General features: G+C 41.4%; 1 protein-coding gene across 20 annotated transcripts in view; it reads left to right on the top strand.

The window, feature by feature from the left end:
• Positions 1-12,169, top strand: part of atp2b2 (ATPase plasma membrane Ca2+ transporting 2) — a 118,138-nt gene extending 105,969 nt beyond the window's left edge. For 9 of the 20 annotated variants that reach the window (XM_085777535.1, XM_085777548.1, XM_085777536.1 and 6 more), the window contains 7 exons: positions 229-335; positions 1,070-1,261; positions 2,266-2,479; positions 2,569-2,780; positions 2,907-3,014; positions 3,176-3,358; positions 8,147-12,169. In XM_085777535.1, coding sequence (XP_085633661.1) covers positions 229-335; positions 1,070-1,261; positions 2,266-2,479; positions 2,569-2,780; positions 2,907-3,014; positions 3,176-3,358; positions 8,147-8,458 — 1,328 coding nt within the window. In that variant the 3' untranslated portion in view covers positions 8,459-12,169. Of the gene's footprint in view, positions 1-228; positions 336-1,069; positions 1,262-2,265; positions 2,480-2,568; positions 2,781-2,906; positions 3,015-3,175; positions 3,359-5,398; positions 5,589-5,906; positions 5,960-8,146 lie in introns of all 20 variants that reach the window. The other 11 variants (XM_085777542.1, XM_085777541.1, XM_085777554.1 and 8 more) reach the window with 4 other exon arrangements.
• The last annotated feature ends 5,167 nt before the right edge of the window (positions 12,170-17,336 follow it).

Here is a 17,336-nt window from a genome sequence, read left to right as displayed (position 1 = left end):
CTCTTTCAAATTCAGAGTCACTGTTGTAAATTAAACTCAAATTGTTTGAGGATATTCATCATTGTACCAAAACATGCATTTTACTAAATAAACCTCTAATTAGTTTATTGTGATGTCACGCCTGTTGTCCCTGTACTCAAAGTTCACATTTAGTTATGTTGCCTGTCTTCTTTCCCAATGCTATAATAAACCTACATGGACTGCTGCATGTGTATGTGTGCTTGACAGGAATTATCGACAGCACTATGGCAGATCAGAGGCAGGTGGTGGCTGTGACAGGAGACGGGACCAACGATGGACCTGCTCTGAAGAAAGCTGATGTTGGCTTTGCCATGGTGAGAATCGCCTCATACGTCTTTCTCTGTCTCCCTTTCCGTCGTACGAGAGACAATATCTGCAGATGTCTCCTTCACCTCTGCAGTATTTAGGGCTTCATCACAGCCACTCTGCCTCAGGCTGTGCAGGCTACATGCTCCCCCTAGTGGATAACCCAGCTTCTACACTCTCCCTGCAGTAGACTCCTCACACTTCTCAGACAGCAGATTCTGTTCTTTATGTAGATCACAGCTTCATGTGTGTTTTGCTGTTTGGTCGTTGCTTTCTCTGTCTCTGCTGTCTTTCACAAACCATCCCTCTGCTCCTCAGTACATTCATTTGGATTTTCTTCTGATAGGTGTGTCCTCTCTAGTCATACAGTAGCTGTTTGTTAAATAGATACAGTATGGTGACAGTAAAAACACTGAGCATCACATCAATATCAAATCATAGTTCTGTGTTTATTGTCTTTGTAAACACAAATCATAATACTGTATCTGTTTCTTGAAATTTCCTGGGCCACTGCTCCATGTTTTACACATCGACACACACTTGACTGCTTAATTAGCCTGTATCATCAAAACCAACCCGAGTGCTGTTAGTTCATTGAGTCAGATTTCCTTCATTCCTTCGTGTGGTATGTTGAGGAATAATGCACCAAGGTGCAATGTATAACAAGCGAGCATAGAATTACCATAGTTATGTAACACGGCCTGGTTTCCCTTCTGACTGCTCCGTATCTGCACTCTTCCAGGGCATTGCCGGTACAGATGTGGCCAAGGAGGCATCAGATATCATTCTGACTGATGATAACTTCAGCAGCATCGTCAAGGCGGTCATGTGGGGCCGCAACGTCTACGACAGCATCTCCAAGTTCCTTCAGTTCCAGCTCACTGTCAACGTTGTGGCTGTCATAGTGGCGTTCACCGGCGCCTGCATCACACAGGTCAGAGCGTGGGGGTGTATGAACTCTAGATGAACAGATTTAACATTAACAGTTATGCAACAACATATTCCTGTACAGTACGTAAATACAGAGCAACTACAAGGAAAATATAGATATCGTTTAAGATTTACTTAGCCCTAGTAAAATCTTTTCTAGGGGTGAACAAAACAGCATTAATAAATATTAGTACAACTAAATGTAAATGTATTCGTTAAAGAAAAACAAATTTACATAAGTAACAGTTGCTCTTTTCAGGAACGCTCTGAGTCACACAGTACGGTCACAGTGAAAAGGCCAACGTGTATTCTGATGTTATTGTGCCATTTCAACAAATCCCTCCCTAGTTTAGTTTGTTTCGTCTGAAGCTGTGAGCATTTTTTCCTCACCAGTTTTCTCAACAACAGACCATTCAAACTTCCACCTGAGCTGTATAGGAATTTATTTATTTAAAACAGGGACGATGCTCAAAAACATTAACCTCCTGAGACAAGAGAAGATGCCTTGAGCCAGGCTGTAGCAACATTTGCTAATTTCCACCTGTAGTCCCTGGGCAGGTATCGTTGAAATGTGACAGATAAAAGTGATATGATCTGATATGATAATATTATATATATAAATAAATATATATAAAAATAGACAAAATAAACTAGAAAGTACAGGGAAAAAGAGCGCCAATTCATGAAATGCACGATAGAGCTTAGATGAACAGCACAGGGGAGTCATTGCTTTCATGTTCAACATGTCGTAATGAATACTGTAACTATGGCCAGGTTTTTACAAAGCAAAATTCACCATGAGGCCAAAGGATGATTTCACTTGCCTTCCAAAACAACTTCACAATTTTTGACATTAATGCATCAGAATAAAACATCTCCTGACTGAGTTCTATTAGCACAACTGCATTGTCATCTCTTAACTGAATGCTGTTGAGGTGCAGTGCAGAACATACAAAATAATGGCACAAATGATTGACTCTTATTGCAATCTCTCTTGTATTTCCTCAGGACTCTCCCCTGAAGGCAGTGCAGATGTTGTGGGTAAACCTGATCATGGATACTTTTGCATCCCTGGCCTTGGCAACGGAGCCTCCCACAGAGTCTCTGCTGAAGAGGAGGCCATACGGCCGGAACAAGCCTCTCATCTCCAGCACCATGACAAAGAACATCCTCGGACACGGAGTCTATCAGCTCATTATCATCTTCACGCTGCTCTTTGCTGGTACGGACTGTCATTTTTGCTCTCAGAGATTCTGCGCCCGACTGATGCAACATAACATTGGTTCAAACAAATCTTTCCCTCTCCTCTAGGTGAACAAATCTTTGACATTGACAGCGGCCGTGATGCACCTCTCCACTCTCCTCCATCCGAGCACTACACCATCATCTTCAACACCTTCGTCATGATGCAGCTCTTCAACGAGATAAATGCTCGAAAAATCCACGGTGAGCGGAACGTGTTTGATGGTATCTTCAGGAACCCCATCTTCTGCTCTATTGTCTTTGGCACCTTTGCTATGCAGGTAAGCTGATGCAAATGGTTCAATTTAATATCCAGACTGCTGAGAGATAACTTTCCTATGAATAACATCTTCTGCTCTACATATTTTCATCATGTTTGAGTTTAATCTGCGCTGTGTTCTGCATAGATTGTGATTGTGCAGTTTGGGGGGAAGCCATTCAGCTGTCAACCGCTGGACCTGGAGAAATGGATGTGGTGTGTTTTCCTCGGGCTGGGAGAACTCGTCTGGGGGCAGGTAACATGCAAACTCATCTGTTTCTCCAGCTTTAGATTTTCTCCCACTGCATGTATTTTCTTGTTTTCCTTCTAGTTCATAGCGTTTTATTCTACATCTCCACTGTAAGCCGCCTCCCACCTTTCCATTTGACCCAATGCTGTGTCTTCTCTGTGGGCCAGGTCATAGCCACCGTACCCAATAGCAGGCTGCGCTTCCTGCGGAGGGCTGGCCAGCTGAGTCAGAAAGACGAGTTACCAGAAGAGGATGTTAACGAGGACAACGAGGAGATCGACCACGCGGAGAGGGAGCTGAGGAGAGGACAGATACTGTGGTTCAGAGGACTCAACCGTATTCAGACTCAGGTGAGGACACAACAAGGTTCAATTCCCATGATGCAGTTGTCCGTGTCATTTGAAGGAAAGATTTTGCTGCTTTGAATATGGATTAAAAAGACGCTGGTATCAGTACACTACTGTGTTCAAATGTATGATTTTATTTAAGGAACATTTTACACCAACAAGTTTATGTGATGTTTTTTCAAATGCATCTGCTGTTTCACTGTTTGTCTTTGTCATATAATCAGTTTCCTGTAGGAAGTTGCACCACAACAGAAGTTACCATACCCCCCCAAAGCAGAAATGCTAGGTTGGATTAAATGTTGTACATGTTAGTCAAGTTATTTCTTTCAAGAGAACTCATTCAGGTGCGCGAAGACGCTGCTCTCTCTCTCGTCGGACTTGATGTGAGCACCAGCTCGGACCTGTGGACGATCGGCCGTCAAACGTCTGAGTGAAATCCAACTGGAAATAGTCACTGATGTTACTTGTAGTGTGACAAACTGTGCAGACCATTCACTGTGATATTCAAGAGAGTTTTGCCTGTGTGTTCAACGATCTCATCTCACTGGTGGTCCAGGGTGGAGCTATCCCACGACACGGTACTGTTGACCCGTGTCCTACAGAAGCAGCCAATCAAGGTTAAGAGAGAAGAGAACCAGTTTTCCTACTGTATTGAAGTAAAACTACATTTTATTTCACCTCTCCACCTCAGCTTAATCAAATGTTGCTGAGATTTTGACACCTAAGGTTATTCAGATTCTATGTAGAGCTACATCACAAACTGCATGGTAAATATCCATCACAAGTTATCTCCCTGGTTCAACTTTGACTCACTACACTTGCTGTAGCTGTGCACTTCCAGTTCTCCTATAACCTGACATACCAGATGGTTTGTAACCCAGAACCATCTGGGAAGGCCTCTTTGGAAACTGTTTGGAAAAGGGCAGGCGCTTTCAGAAAATACTTGGCAGGTGATTGCATGAACCATCTGTCCGTCTCATTTATTTCTCATTTATTTATTTAAGGCTTGAAAATCATTGAGGTTTCCCTCGATTGCAATGATGCTTTTGTTGTTACATAGAGTTTAGATTCAGTAGAGGAGCACACTGAGGGAAAACATTTGCTCACAGAGGTCGTCTTGAATTGCCCAGGGCTACAGAGTGTGTTGATCTTGAGAGTGTGCTGTAGATAAGTCCACAGTGCACAAAAGTGAAAAAGGAAATCTTAGTATACAGTATTATCATCTGCTACAGGGTAGCAGCATCTGTGCTAACATTTTCAACAGCTATAAAACAATTACAACCAGCTTCTCATTGATTTGTCTGAACCACTGTGGTTCAGCCAGAGGAGAAAGGCCTGGAGGCTGGAAAGATTTCATAAGACCAGTAGAAAGAACCACAAATAAAATGGAATAAACTGTAGTTTTCCTTTAATTCCTGAGGCAAAGTCATAGGAGATGCCACAGAACAATAGACTCTCAATGCTATAAATGGCTGCATCTGTATAGTATGAAATCACACATCATCTAGCCACTCTTTAAAGTTTCATATCACCCAAATTGCCAAAAAGCAAATTTTCTCATCTACCTCAAGCGGCTTATGGTCTCGTAGATAATTTTGACTATTTATTTTTTTAAAGTATTTGTTCAGTTCAGTATGTACAGCGTTTTGGTTTCACATCAATACACTGTCAGAAATGAAAGGTTTTAAATTGAATCAAGATTGGTGCAGAAATACAAACCTCAGCAGCAGTAGAATTAATAGATTTTTCTTTCTTTCTTTCTTTCTTTCTTTCTTTCTTTCTTTCTTTCTTTCTTTCTTTCTTTCTTTCTTTCTTTCTTTCTTTCTTTCTTTCTTTCTTTCTTTCTTTCTCTTTCTCTTTCTTTTTGTAATTTGGGTGAACTGAGCTTTCCAGTTAAATTTACCATTCGGATTAAGGGGATGCTACACTCTGACCGCGAGCTGTCCCTCCCCATCGCGCCCAGCCAGTCAACCTGTGTTGCCATTTGGTCTGTGTCACTCTGAGCAGCCATTTGTCCTCTCCTGTCCTGCTCTCCTCCCACAGATTGACGTAGTCAACACCTTCAAGAGTGGCACCTCCTTTCAGGGGGCGGGGGCTCTGAGACGCCAATCATCCACCACCAGCCAGACCCAGGATGTAACCAATGTTTCTAGTCCTAGTCACGTGTCCTTGTCCAATGCCCTTTCCTCTCCTACAAGCACTACTGCTGCTACTGCTCCTCCCACTACTGGCCGTGAGTCAGAACTCTGTCAGTCTGCTTCTCTGCTCTCTTTGCTTCAGAGGTGCCAACCTGTCGGGAAGAAAATGTTAATTTTTCTTCACACATTTTCTGCTTTATTATTCTTAAACCCAATCGCTGTGACCATTTGAGGTTGGCATCTCTGAAGATTTGTCTTTTTTTTTTCTTTCTTGCTCTCTGCTTTTTTCATTTCCTCTCTCTCTCTCTTCTGTCTTTTTGCTGTTCATACTGGATTTCAAATTCATCTTGATATCTCCTCCCATGCTTGGGTGTACTGTCCTCTCATTGGTGAATGTGTGTTTGTTTCCCCAGAGTGCTAGGAGCGCAGGACTAAGGGTGATACCCACGGCGTGACATTTCAGGTTGTGAGTTTGTCTCCCTCTGCTCATCCTCCCCCATCCATCATCCCATCTCTCAGTCCTCCCATTTTTATGTATTGACGGACATTAATACAAACTAATTTCAACCAACTCACCAAGGGACTGGGTAAACATTCAAGTATAAGTTGCACTGTTGTCGTATTTTCTCCCGTGGGTTTGCTTCTGACGAGGCCTACCACACTGAATTGACCTGAAGCTAATTGATGTATTCTGCTGCTGACACTTCACCTGCCATGATGAAAACACATCAGTGATGCTGCACAATGTGGAGACGTGACATCTTTAAAAATTTGCAACTTGCAAACAAGTGAAATAGGGAACCCAGATATCCACATGGGGACACACTCTCTTGTCCTCTTCTCTCTCTCTCTCTCTCTCTCTCTATAACACATACACAGACACTTTTCTGTCTCAGTTTAATTACTGAAAATCAATGCTTAGTGTGTGTTGGACAGAGGAATGGAAGGGAACTGGAGAAACTCCACGCAGCAGCACCGCACCAATAATTCATCCCGTCTTGTCGCTCCATACTGTCAGTGTAGTTGACTGTCATGTTGCCATAGTTACAGACATACATAGATCCTCTGCAGCACCAACCAGCGACTTAAATCCAACCCCCCCTCCCCCACCCTGTTCTGACACCACCATCAGTGTTACCTGTCAGACATCCTGTCACCTGCACTCATCCAGGCAGGCTCCTCTTATTATTTCTTTTTTGCTGTTCTGTCTCCTTATACCCCACGTTGCCACAGTTAGAGTATTTACACTATTCACACAGCTTTGAGGCTTTTCTGCTCTGGTAATGTATTGTATTTCAATAATAAAACACTGGGGTGAATAACATATCATTATTTAGTGGTTATAGAGAATCCTAGAACTGCAGAGTAACAACAAATACGATGGGATTTCTATAGAATAATCCTGTAGAGATGATTTTGTGAACATTATCAATGCAACCACAATGACATGATATCCCTTATGTATCATCTGTGTCCTCCAGAGCACTGATGAAAATACATCAAATCAAATCTTTTAAAGCTTCATATGATTCCTGTGCATCCTAAACTCCAACACGTTGATGACGCAGACAAGGACACACAGACGATTGTTTAACCTCAGCTAAGATTCACGTAGATGTTTGGGGCCTATACTTGAGTGTTTACTTAGACGTGCATGGAGTTGAGAACATGCTTTGACCGTCAGACCTCTGATAGTGAAATTATAATTTTCACCATTCACTTTCATGTGTTTTGTGTCAGCAGTCTGTGTGCTGGTGTCCACTACCCTCACCACCCTGTTGTCTTGGTGCATGTGATTTGTGTTTACCTCTTGTTTTTACTCCCTGTATCCATAATATCTTAACATGCTGTGTTAGTTTGTTGTCTAGATGACACTTTTTTTTTTTTTTTGAATGTGTTGTTTTGTTGTGAGTTTCACACACTGCGATGCTTGTGTTGAACCAGCCTCCTCATGCAGACTTGACTCTCTCCATCGCCCTGTTTGGAGCCATGCTTTACCCACCCTGTGCTATATGTGTGTGTTTGTGTGACCCATTCAGAGTCTGTGTGGATTATGTACCAGACAGTGCTCTGGTACCTGCAGAAGGTTTTTTAAACCACCTGATTGGATCTCTCAGATCTAACCTCCTTCCTTCTTACTGACCTCGTCCACCAGATTTCTTCAAACTTGCATGTGATATTCTCCTTTAATTTTTTCTGTGAGCATTCCATTTATTAACGTGGCTTGTTTCTAGGTATACAGCACATTGGACTAAAGCGTATACTTACAACGAGCGTTTGTGTTGCTTTGGTATTTGTTTTTCTTGAAATGTATGATTTGGTTGTATTTTTTATTTATTTTTTTTTACGATTGTTTTCCTCACGGTTTTCCTTGCACGCTGAAACTGAGTGACGTGTGAACTGTAGTTATCTTGTGAAAGGCAGAACACTGACTGCAGTTGCCTTCTCTCTTGCTGCTCCTTCACGTTCTCCTCCTTCTCCACCTCTTTATCCTCAAGTAAGACGTTCCCTTGTTCCCTTTTCGCCCCCCTCCTCTCCTCTCCTCCACGTCCCTCCTTTCTCTCATCCCGAGGGTCTCTCCAACCCTTCCATTTCATCTCTGACCTCTTCTCTCATTGTTTTTTTTTGTGTTTTTCCTCCCTTCTCACGACAGATCCGCGTTGTGAATGCATTCCGTAGTTCCCTCTATGAAGGCCTGGAAAAACCAGACTCCAGATCATCCATCCACAACTTCATGACACACCCTGAGTTTAGGATAGAAGACTCCACGCCCAACATCCCCCTCATCGACGACACGGATGAAGAGTCTGCCCGGAGGAGGAGGAAGTACTCCAGCCAGCCCTCGTCCCCCAACAAGAACAACAACGCCATCGACAGTGGCATTAATCTCACCATCGACACCAGTAAATCAGCCGCTTCCTCCAGCCCCGCCAGCCCTCTGCACAGCTTGGAGACCAGCCTCTAACCCTGATCCTCACCTCAGCTCAGCTCTAACCTCTAAGCTCCTTTCCTTGCAATCTGGGTGTGCCTCCTCCGATCCCCTCCGGACCTTTAACTGCAACCTTACACCTTGTCGACCCCAAAATTTCACCCAGTCCAGCTGAATTCCTCTCCTCCAGCCCCCCCCCCTATTCCCCCACCCCCATTCCCCACCAAAACACCAATTTACCCCCTACACAGGACAGGTCCTGTGGCAACATGTCCGTCTCTGCCCCCTTAACCTTGAGCTCTTAAAGCTCCCCGCTCCTATCCAGACGGAGAAAATCTAAAGTAATACTGCAAGGTGAAAAGAAAAACAAACTTACATACAATCAAAAAAGTGCAAACAAAGCCACAAATCCTACACAGCCATCCTGCTTTTATGGTTGTATGTGTATGGTGGCGGCAGCGGTGGTGTGTATGACTGTGTGTGTGTGTTAGCATGTACTGTCTAAGCGTGCTGCTGACTGCACATATGTATAAACTGTGTCTTCAGTGGCACCGGGAGGAGGACGATAAGGAGACAGACACTGCTGAGGGGTAGAAATTGCAAAACAGGACAGACTCTGAAACTCCCCTTACACTCCCTCTCCTCAACAATAACATTGTCAATACTGATGATAGTTTAAAATCAACTGAAAAACATTGTTATTATTCTGATTCTGATTCTGATTATTATTGTTATTATTGTTGCTCCTGCATGAATGTACATTACCCAAGTTTTATTTAAAAGGGTTTTAATTTTATTGGAGTTCTTTCGTTCTGATGGGCTAGGCCTCGCGCTGAACTACTAATTTAAAGACAGCTTCTCTGAGTTCCTGGCCTGCAAAGTTCCTTCCTCTGTGTGGCATGAACATGTACCCGACTGTAAAAATTTATTTCATCCATAAACGGAAATGTGTTAACGAGGTGGCAGGGCTCAACTTGCACAGTAGTTTTGCACCTGTCAGAAAAGAGGAACACAAAGTAATGTTGATGATGATAGCATTTATGGGATATATTCTATAAATATAAATTCATATAAATATATTTAGAGAGAGTTTATCTTTGTTTGTTGGCATGTTGCCTTGTTCCTGCTTCAATGGCTCAAAATACTTTGACTTATTTATGTCTTAAAGAGAATGTAATTTGTTTACAACCTCGTAGAGATAAACTTCCTGGTTTCTAGAGAGAGGGAGGCGAAGCTGAAACTCAGAAGGTCCAGAGCTGTGTTGGTGTGTTATTACTGAAAAACCATTTGCTGGAATTTGCCTGCTATCTTGTCAAATATTGTAGATATTTTTAGAAGATGAACAAACAAAAAGAAACCAAAATATGGTGGGATACATAGTAAATGTGGAATCTTAGTATTACTCTATATGATTGTTGGGATCAATTTGGAGTGGCTTGCCTTTGGTTTTTCTAAACGGAGGCCTCCTTTTCGTGACAGAGGGGGAATATTTAAATCTTTTTTTTCTCTACTTCCTCTCTTTTTTTATTGTGTTTCTGTTTTATTTTATTTTTCTGTGCTTCAGCGCTGGCCTGAGCTAAGCGCTCGAGCCAATGGCTGATGTCAGGACCTTTACAGTGAACTGTCTACTAGATAAACCTGCTTGTTCGAAGGACTTGGTGTTTTAAAAATACGTGTGACCATCAAATGGCTGCAATCGAGTCATATTAGAAACTTACAAAGTTATATTTGGCTTATCTGTACCGCACGGAAATCAGACTTTTTTTCTCTTTTCTTTTTTTTTGTTAAAATTTGGAATATATTGTGCTGTTTATTTTTTATTTAATTTTGATTTATTTTGGTTTAAAAAAAGAGTTTCTTTTCCTCTAGCAGAGAGACACATGCAAAAGCTGTTGGCATTTTTAACATCTGAAAAAATGGAAAACTGACAAAAAAAAAAAGAAATACAACAAAATGGAATGTTGCTTTGACTCTTTTTCTATATATAAAAAAATGATCCTTTTCTGCACTATCTGGTTATGAATGAAAACTTCCGTGGTGTACTTCTAGATGTGCTTTTGTGTGTTTTAACCAAGCTTGTCTTCCTGCCGTCACAGAATATACAGTACTCTAGCATCTCAACTGTACTCACTAGTTGTGAACTATTTATTGTGCTTTGACCAATCAGACATTACCAGAGAGAAGTTAAATACAGAAGGCACATTTACCCAGTCTTATTGCACTCAGAAGGACAAGGCCACTTAACTAGCCTGTACTATTGTTATTTCTATTACTAACCGAAGTCATTGGCAAGCATGACGTGATAGGCTCATTATGCAACTTGAGAAAATTGATAATTTTCTACTTTAAAAAATCCTATACACTATTACAGTATGTACAATCATTTATCTGAGCAGTTCTATCTTTTTTTTCTTTTTTATATCCTCCTCCTCTGTCATTTCCCACTCAATCCATCCATCTGGAGAGGGTGCACAAGCTTTACCAGTCAGCTCAGGCGTGTTGAAAACGTAACATGGACCATTTGAATATGAATCTATCTTATTTGAGTTGAAAAAAAACAAAAACAGTCTGGATTCTGATATTCTGCTTAGAAGCTGCTGATTTCTTTTGTTTATTTTTTCCGATGTTTTAACTTGACAATTTATTTGTTTATTTGTCTGTAAAAAATTAAAAACAATAAACAAAACAAAAACATCACAACAGCAACAACAGCATTTTCAATTTAAAAAAAAAGAGAAAAAAAAAGAAAAAAAGACTTTAAGCCAACATTCTCAAACCACTTTTACATCCAGGAGGACATTCAGCTTTAAGAGGACGCAAAGACGTGGAGTTTAAAAATAATCTTTGTAAATACAGCAATGAGTCCGCTGAGGACAGAAACTCCATGCAGACTGGTGTGAAAAACAGGAACTCTTCCTGACTACGTCTCCCATCATGCACCACAACGAAGTCATACTGCCGACACAGCTGTTTGGCTGTATGTAATCAATCACTGCTCCTGTCAGAAACCTCAAACATCGTGATTACATCCAAATGATAACACCTGTTGTAACAACCAATAATTATGTTGATGACACCGATGATGATGATGATGATGATGATGATGATGATGATGACTATGATAATGATGATGATGATATCAATGATACTTCTTGCAATATACTCTCACCTGCCTCGATGTACTGTATTTAGCAGCATGCAGTTTGTGGAACAAAGAAAAAGAGAAATGCCAACAGATAACTTTTTGGCATTCCATTTATGGGTAAGTGATTTAAGTGTTCATCTTGTTTTTATGATATTTTTTTTATCTATACAATAATTGTAAATAAAGAACTCAATGTCTTTGTTCATTTAATACTATGCAAAAAGTCATGCTTTTCTGATTGTTACCCACCCTTAATCCTGAGTGTGTTGCTGGAATGTTTATGGTCTCAAAAGTCAGTAAAAACAATGTGATGTAAATTATTTTCTAGCTTGAGGAAAAAGTTAAATGACGATGAAAATTATTATTATACCGTGAGGCGGATGATAATAATAATGGTGGTGACAGTGGTGATGATGATGATGATGATGATGATAATGATGATGATGATGATGATGATGATGATGATGATGATGATGAACTGTGACTCTTGCTGCTTGACTGTCCCATTTACCACACTCCTGACAGGAGCGCAAGTGAAAAACATAATAAAAACAAAAAAATGAAAAATCACTAAATAAATCTCCCAGAGCAGCATGACCCAGCATGGTGTGTCCTGGCCCCGTGTCACATGTCCTGTTCTGATTCGTTGTACCTCACCATCCACTCCGACTCGGCTTGTTTTTCATTTTCACTGATCTGTTTCAAAAGGTTCTGCTCACAGCAAACATGTCAGGCTTTCACCGGTTATGAAAATATAATCATAACAAGGCCTTGATGTAACACAACTTTAATACTGTGGTATCCTGCTGGTCAAGGGTTTTAAAATGATGACAGTAATTGCAATGCCCCAGGTTCAGACGAGGCTGCTTGGCCCATGTTCTTCTCTGGCCTGCACTGCAGACATAAAAAAAGCTGAAAAAGGAAGAAGCATTATTTACTTTAAATTCCAGCCGGCTCTGTACAGTGCTGCTGTGGAGCAAATACACTGAGTAGCTGATAATGTTGTAATGTTCACCCTGTTCATCAGCAGTTTACCATGTCAGCATGCTACAATTTGGGGGGCACATGTGATTAAGGTGATGGCACTAGAGGAAAAAAGTTCAGGGATTACCACAGTAAGTACAGCTCATCCTGAGAAACATTTGATCGAATCCATCTAATGTGTTGGATGCAATTTCATTCTAAACTGAAAATGTTGACGTTTTAGAAACAGTCCATGGATCAACACAGAGAGGGAGAGATATATAAATACATACTGTATGTCTTTTTTTACTTTTATCCTTTGTATAGTTTTTGTTGTCGTTGTTGTTTGTTTTGTCCTTCTTTTTAGAGAAGCTCTTTTTTTTTCAGGAACAATCATTTCGCATTCCGTCTAGCAGCAGCCCAGTACAACACCAGTCTAATCTGATGGTTTTGGCCAAACCGTTCTTCTCACCTATTTCCAGTAGCAAGCTGCACATCTCTCTACACAGTAGTGATCATAGTGAAGGTCAGTTGAAGGACAGTCCTGAAGTTGATACACTCCACTCTTGTCTGTCCTACTCGATGTTTCCATGACTTGAAATCGCAAAATTCCTCCTGTGGTGGGACTGGGGAGAATATCACACAGCCGACACTGCAGTTATCTTCTAGAAACAGGACAATGTCCCCACCTGTATGAGTTTTCCACGGGTATGATGAGCATTGTTCAAAAGAAAAGCTCTGCACAAATATGCTGAGCATATTAATATGACTGTATGTTCCAAAAATGACCACAAGCTCTGCTGCACTGGTGCTGAATACAGTGCAGTTGTTTTGATTTTGTTAATCTGTCAGTTTAGTCCTTTAGACATCATTAAGGCATAAGAGGGGGCGGGCACAGTGGCCTCCAAGCAGGAAGGTTCTGGGTTCATCTCTCAGTCCTGGGTCTCTGGGTGGAGCTTGTAGGTTCTCCCTGTTCCTGCGTGGGTTCTCTCTACAGAAACACCAGTGTCCTCCTGACTGGTGACCTTTCCAGGTAGCCCACCCACCCCTCGCCCTGTGGCAGCAGGGATTGTCTCCAACCCCCACAACGCGACCCTGCATGGATAAGCGGTATAGATGATGGATGGATGGTGTTAGATGATGTTTGTTATATAACAGAAAGGCCTTAGAGGAAGTTTAAGCTAAATGTTTAAGTCCACTGGAGGGCAGTGTTTCACAAAAGATAAATGAATTCACCCATGTGTCCCTGTTCAGATCCATGAAAAGTGTCTCCTCGGCATCAGTGTTCTTTTATTTAAGGACAACGGTCATTTTGAATATGTTTGTAAGTGTAAAACACTCAGACAATTTAAGATTCATTTGAGTGGTACAAAGAAGAGGCAGTGGAGCAGGTAATCCCCTGTCAGCTCATTTGTCTGTTTATTAATTAAATTTAATTTCATCATTAGTCATAGTCTCCAGGAGTTGATTAGTTTTAGCATTAATGTTGTTCACTACAGTATCAAAAGTTGTGTAGTGCTTCCTACACTGATGGAACAAGTGGCTTAAGAGGAGAATTTTCAAGAACAAAGGTCTCAATGTAATGTGTTTTCTGTGAAAGTTCTGCATACTTAGAGTATACTGTATACTAACTTATTTGTGTCTTTTTTCACTCTTGTGCAGGTTGCATCAGCACATGTTGAACAAAGGTTTAATAATTGTGGTGGTTTATTAGTCTCTGTTAGGTATTAATCCTGATACTTAATGCCAGTAGCAACCCAGATAGAAAAGTGAACATTCTTCCGTCGGGGCTGCAACTGGCAGCGAATATCACTTCACAAATCTGAATTTGTCAAGAATATCACTAACCCTCACTGATAATAAGCATACAGTACAAATAGTCAAACAAAGATGAGCAAAAGTAGATTTACTCACATAGATTTGAGAACAGTTCTGGTTTGACACTTCACATCTTTATTGTAAAACAATCTATGTCTACACTTAAATTTGTTTCAGATGTGACTGCCCTGTATGGAGATAACTGACTGTCCTATTACCATTCAACATGCTCCCAGTTACTCTGTAACTGTCTTTGCGTTTGGTTATATTTGGCAAGGCAGTAACTGTCTGAGTAAGAAGAAGCATGGTGAATGGTGTATGTGCCAGAATTGATCCAGATGTGGGAGCAGCATCTTACAGTGATGCAGTAAATGGGCCACCCTCCATCAGGCTGTGGAACCAGGTGTATCCTGCATGGGCCAGAGGACAACAAGCATGTGACCCAAATATGGGCAAGTTTTATGATGCTATCTGGGAACCTGATTAAAGCAGAAGTAAGCGATATTTTTGTGTTAATATAAGTCTTAAATAGTTATATCTTCCGACAGCAATCACTTACATAGAGTGTTTGGACCGAAACACGGGTCTCTCAGTCCCTCTGCTCTGCTCTGAGCCGAGGAGAAAACTTTTCTCGTATCCTACAATTTTTATCCAATGAGGAGAGAGAACGGCATGCAGGGCTGTGTGTGCAGCCAAGGGATGCGCGTGAATGTGGTGACGTAGGGACGAGGACTGTTATGGTGCGTTCAAGGCAACTCGTATTTTTCCGACCTGTGAAGTCGTACCAGTTCGATCTGGTACATAGACTGTAAAAAAAGACGTACTGGTACGAGTTCACGGGTCGGAAGTTACGAGTGGCCGTTATAGTGCACTTTCACAGGTAAAACAGGTCGGAAAAACACGAGTGGGTTGCCTGGAACGCTACAAAGTCGTAAGTCGTGACTTGAAGCTGTAATTTACGGTTTCAAAAGCCTGCCTGGAACGCAGCATTAGCCAAAACGACCGGATCGCTTACTTCTGCTTTAAATAATGTACTGTGTCAATGGTGCTGCCACTCAAGCCATAAAAAACATATTGGTTTGATTTGAAATATTTCTGTATGAGGTTTCCACTTTTGAATGGGATTGCGTTTGTGGCGCTTACATCATAAGCAAGTAAATTTCATCAGTAGCACATCTGGTTACTCTGCAGTACATGGTGTTCTTTAGTTCTCAGTGGCACTGAAACAATCCCCATGGCGATTGTTGACACAATGTTCAGTGAGTTAGCTGGGGTGTCAAGAGATTTTGGTGTGTTCCTGTTGAATTTTTCAGCGCTGAGAGAGGAGTGGGAAAGTTAAGACAAATCTCAAAGCGTGGGCACTGAAAAAAGACACTGCTCCACTAGACATGAGGAAATAGGCTTGTGCTAATGCTTAGTAGCAAATGTGTGTATGTAATGTAATTGGACAACAGAAACAAACAAACTACATTTTCAGTACAAATTAAAACAAAATCAGTTGCAAAATTCTGGACTCACAAAATAAAACACTTTTTTTTTTGTACATTTGGAGACTCTTGTTCTATATAAGATGTACGAAGCTCTTGCCCACAGTATACAGTGTAAAACATCATTATATTAGATGCTGCTGCTGCAGGTCTAGACACAGACAATAGAAATACTGTCTCATCCGTGTGAGGGTTTGAACAGGACAAATCCCACATCCCATCCAGAGATGCCACTACTTTAGTATTAACCCTGTGTTAGCCTTAGCACTAGCCTGGCAGTGTGTGTGATAGCATCAACATGCGCGGCTGTGCCTTCTGGGGTGGCACAGTCTGTGAATATAGAGTGGGCTCCCACAGCTCGGAAGATTAGCACCCGAGTGCATTCAAGTCCATGTGCAAGGGCTGATTTCCAGGAAGAATAGCCCTTTATTGGGCCCCAAGTTGAATCCTGCTGCTTCCCTTTGGCCCAATAGAAGGCTGCAGTAACTGACAGTCCTTTACAATCAGCCAACACTGGTGGAGGTTTTGGGCTCTCATTCTTTTTTCCCCCTCTCTTCTTTTCTCCAAAAGGATTGATTTTGAAATTACTCTTTCTCTGCCCAGCCTGTATATAGGTTGGTATATTTGTGCGCATTGGTCCGTATATGTGGGTTTGTGTGTTTGTGTTTTGCGCACATCTACACACTCATACAAAGACACTCACACACACGTGCACATGTTTGAATGCCAGTCTTGGCAATTGTCTTAATGGGATAAGGGGAAACTATGGTTCCTGTTGGAGGGATGGGACTGTGGGAATGACATGGGAAAACACACACACGTTGCTTTCACGGCACTAACAGCTGAGTTGTTGGTTGATTCAAAGCAAAGGTGATATGTGGTGACTTGTTATCTCCCACACACACCTCAGGGCTGTAAGTATACTGCACACTGGCCAAAAAAGATATGACAAACCTTTAGGCTGGAGTGAAACTTTTCTTTTTTCTTTTTTGCAAAACAGAACACAAACATGATCCAAAAAAAAAAAAAAAAAAAGTTGTGGTGACTCATGTGCTCAGTGTTGTGGTGCATACACAGTGGGTTGCTTCTGGCTTTATATTTTCGGTGATGCAGATTATTTCACAGACAAGTGCAAAGATAATGGTCATATAAGGAGAATGAAAGAAGTGACATTAGTCATTAGACATGACTGAGGGACAAGAGGGACAAGTGCTGCAATAATGAATTCTGACCAGTAGGGGTCATCTGTGGCCTTCATGCCACGAAACCTAATAGTTCAATTGTTCCCAACCTTTTTGGCTTGAGACCCGGACAACAAATCGATATCCACTTATAATCTGTTGTGAGCAGCTCTGATAGTGACAGAGTTTGAGAAGCCGTAAGTGAGGAATCTACCCATTATTTTACAATCAGTAACGTAGCTGATAGATTTAAAACACAAAGCTAATCCTTTGTAGGAGAAATGTACATTTGTCCTTCTTACTGCCTTAATGATGTTGTG

This window comes from Trachurus japonicus, chromosome 5 (genome assembly GCF_045865225.1).
Source record: "Trachurus japonicus isolate A0001 chromosome 5, Traja_1.0".
NCBI classification, from domain to species: domain Eukaryota; kingdom Metazoa; phylum Chordata; class Actinopteri; order Carangiformes; family Carangidae; genus Trachurus; species Trachurus japonicus.
The sequence above is the reverse complement of the archived record's forward strand: the minus strand, read 5'-3'. Positions and strand labels throughout refer to the sequence as shown.